At 36.5% G+C, this 3,642-nt stretch overlaps 1 protein-coding gene across 1 annotated transcript; it reads left to right on the plus strand.

Annotated features, from left to right (window-relative positions):
- Positions 1-310: 310 nt before the first annotated feature.
- LOC120085986 (craniofacial development protein) lies at positions 311-3,430 on the plus strand. Its single transcript, XM_039042356.2, has 3 exons — positions 311-1,044; positions 2,639-2,756; positions 2,862-3,430. Exons 1-3 carry the CDS (start codon positions 530-532, stop codon positions 3,084-3,086), a joined length of 858 nt encoding a protein of 285 aa, XP_038898284.1. The 5' UTR covers positions 311-529; the 3' UTR covers positions 3,087-3,430.
- Positions 3,431-3,642: the final 212 nt, after the last annotated feature.

Raw genomic sequence — 3,642 nt, forward strand, 5'->3', positions numbered from 1 at the left:
AAAGGGCATAGGGGAAGAGAAATATTAGTGCTTCGAGGTTTGAGTCAACCGGTTGAGCTGGTAAATATATACAAATCGAAAAATGAACAAGTCGAGATCGGACTGACACCCTAGAACATTGATCACCAGAAACATTACTGATACCATTACACGAAATGGTAGATGTATATCAAAGAATTGACTTATAAATAGTCCCACTCAACCACCTAAAAGAAGAAGGTAAGTAATCAACACATCGGTATGCAGATTTCATATGCAGATCAGCTCGGAGGATATTGAAATCAGGCCCAATGGAAGCTGGATGGAGGTTGCACCTGCAATGAAGTCCAGTAGGAACGAGATCCGACACCAACAATATTAAAACGGAAAAAATCAAATGATTCCAAAAATCCATAGATGATCAACATTTCTCTCGTTGCAAATTGATTTGCCTCGATAAATATGTTTTTACCACCTAGGCTATAAAACGCGCCCTCGATGCTTCAATTTCAATGGCATAAAGCCCAAAACCCTCGACTTCTACTCGTCTATGTCTCGTTTCAGACCTCTTCACTCTCGAATCGATTCCCTTTTCAATCTTCGAAACCGCCTCTTCAGTTCACAGTCCACAAATTCCCACCAATTTCACCTTCTTCCTTCTACTTCTCCGACTCCCTCCCTGAAAATCGAAGAGAGGATCGGACCAGAAATTATCCCCGGTAAGAAGAATACACCTCCGGAGTTTCTGTGTAGCGAAGCCGCGAATTCGAACGGAAGTGTGCAATCTCGCAAGGGGGAAAGTAGGAATGAAGACATTGTGCTGAAAGGGAAAGTGGGTTCGAAAGGAAGCGAGAAATTGACGAGGAAGGATGCTTTGCTCCGTAAAGAGCTTTCTCCGGACATGGAGATGTTTGTGAGACATTTGTACAGGGAAGGGTATTTTAATTATGCTAATTTCTTGCCTGATAACAAACTGGTTCTTAGTAACTTTGAGTGTCGTCATGGACGGGATTTTATCAAGTCTGCAGCTCAGCGGTTTGGCAGAGACAATCAAGAAATTGCAAAGTTAGAATATTGGTATCTCTGTTATGTTTTTTTTGTGTAATTTTTTGAGAAATGGTGTGGGGAGCTTGTGTGTCTCATGAACTGGATGGCTTTAATCTTTTGCTACCTACGATTTCATTTATGAAGAATGAAGATCTAAGCAATATGGATATACTGTGAGTGGAAGAATAAACCATACCTCACGTAATTGGAGGCAAAAGTTTATTGTTATTTTGAATCAATCCCATGTTTTGGCTTCTGCATTAACATGGGGAAACTATCCTTAATTCTAGTTTTGATGTTTTTCAAAACGTGCTCTATGCTTCTTGTGGCAATTAAGACAAAGAAGAAATTGAGGTCATTGGGGGGGTTAGATTACTCCAACTACATTTAGTATCATAAATGTAAAAATGATAGTATGAATCATTTTTAGATACATTAGTTTTTTGGGTAGGATTTTTAGATGCAGTAGTTTGATATTTATGAGTATGAAAGCTATGAAAAAATACTTCTAGTTCACTTTAAAAAATTCTTACAAACCATCTTTTTCTCGTTTAGGAAGGGGTGTCCACCAAGGGTATATGAGAGGAGGAGAATAGGATCTTCCGGAAGGAGAACTTGCTAATTAAACAGCTGGATTTATGAGATTAGAATTTTATAAGAGCCTTTTGTTGGAATTTATGGCAATAAAGGAATAGAAGAACGTTCCAAAATAAAGAAATCCCCCTCTTTAGATTTTTTTATGCTATTGTTAATACGGTTGTGACCTGGTGTAAATATTTCCCTTGTTTCACCACTATAGCTTTACCATGTTTCTTTCCAATTGTAACTCCTTTTTGAGGGTCTGCCCTTCTATTGTAATTTCATACCATCAATGAAATTATCTCATTTTTTTTAATATTTCTTGTTCACTATAGAAAGGACCATGGTTAAAGTCGAAAGTTTGATTTTCATATTCAAATACTGGAATATCTGTTGGTAGTACCATTCCATAACAAATGTTTTTTTTTTTGTTGGGTTGGTTGGTTTACAGAGGTTGGTTGGTTCAATTGGTTCATCTTTCAAAAGTTATTGTACTTTTTGTGTCTTTGGAGTCGGTTCAATGTTGATATTCAATTACCATGCTAACATAACTCAGTGTAGCAATTACTATCTCAAAAAATTAAGCGTCTGATCCCCCACCCCTGCCATCGTTGAACTCAAAAAGATATCCATCTACCAACCTATATAGTTTAATTAGTTTTGGCATTAGTAACCTTGACTATAGAGATATCCATCCAAGACATAATTGACCTGAACCGACTTATCTTGGTCTGCAATCTACACTTCCCCTAGCTGATGTCTGTGCTTGTCATTGTCTACCTGTTGCTTGATAATTGCTTGAATCTTTATGGTACTGATAATTTTAAGATTGTACAAGACATTGACGGTGTCAGATTATTCAGTGTAGAGTACTTAAAAGTGTAATATTCCTAATAACTAATAAGTTACAAAATCTAACATTCTGATTTTGAAGGAAATAATTTTTTCTATTGCGGTTCTGGCAGTTGTGTTTCATCATGAAGACATTCCCTTATTGTGTAACGTCTTGAATTCTGAGTCTTGGGATTTTCAGATGGTTGTCTGGCAGTGACTTGAGAAAGGTTGCCTTCTTTGGATGCCCATCCACTGCAAGAGAAGATGTTTTTGCGGCTAAAAGACTGCGGAAATTTTTTAGAATCCAAGAAGATACAGTAAGCAAAAGCTCAGTAAATATTACCTTCCTCCTTCCATTACCATTTAATATTTAGTAAAATTCTTTGGCTTTGTTTTCTTCTTCCTCTTCAAATTATCCGCAGGTCTGTCACAAATGCATCTTGAGACAATCGTGCAAGTATGTGAATCAAGGTGTTTGGAATGGGGACACCAAGAATTTGAATTTAGCAGCCGTTTTGCAGGTAATAACTCAATACGCCTTGGAAGCTATACCGAAACAACTTATAATACCTGAAGATATGAAGGCTTCTCTGAGCCGATTGCTGAAAGAGATACTGAAACTGAGCCCAACCGTGTCGAGGAACTAGTTTTCATTGGCAACAGTACAAGTTCTTCAGCAGAAGCAAAAATTCTTCCTTCCCCAGATTATCCAGGAAAATCTGGTTTGCTCTAACTTGTGGTGTTGAACTATCTGCACATCCAGCTTGTTCATAACTGAAAGGGGAGTTTGTGAGCAGTAAAGTTAAGGCTGTTTCTTTGATTGATAATTGATATTCATGATTTTGAGTGCCTCATCTTGCTGACATGGATAATTGGATATAGAAACTGAGAATTCAGGTTCGATTATTATGTGCCTAAACAGTTGGGTCTTGGATTCTTACAATCTTCTCACATTTTTGGAAAATTATTGGTTAAAATACTTATTTATGTACCTTCGAGTGTTTGATTTTAGTTCCAATCATAGTATTAAATTTCTGTCGAAATGTTGATATTTCCATCAATATTTCTGCATTTTCATAGGTTTGATATCGACATGAAGGGTGAATCGATATTTTCATTATATTGTATAATATAGATAATAGATCTGTTAACTTGTTTAAAAATCATAAAAAGATTGTTTACTCATTTAAATTTAGTTTTTGA

Source organism: Benincasa hispida, chromosome 9 (assembly GCF_027475165.1).
Source record: "Benincasa hispida cultivar pf3 chromosome 9, pf3_genome.v1.1, whole genome shotgun sequence".
Classification (NCBI taxonomy): Eukaryota; Viridiplantae; Streptophyta; class Magnoliopsida; order Cucurbitales; family Cucurbitaceae; genus Benincasa; species Benincasa hispida.

Bases quoted from the DNA above. Each gene is read 5' to 3' on its own strand.
- LOC120085986 (XM_039042356.2), top strand. From the start codon at position 530: ATGTCTCGTTTCAGACCTCTTCACTCTCGAATCGATTCCCTTTTCAAT. The intron at 1,045-2,638 runs GTTAGAATATTG...TGGGATTTTCAG, and splicing joins GACAATCAAGAAATTGCAAA to ATGGTTGTCTGGCAGTGACT. The intron at 2,757-2,861 runs GTAAGCAAAAGC...AATTATCCGCAG, and splicing joins TTAGAATCCAAGAAGATACA to GTCTGTCACAAATGCATCTT.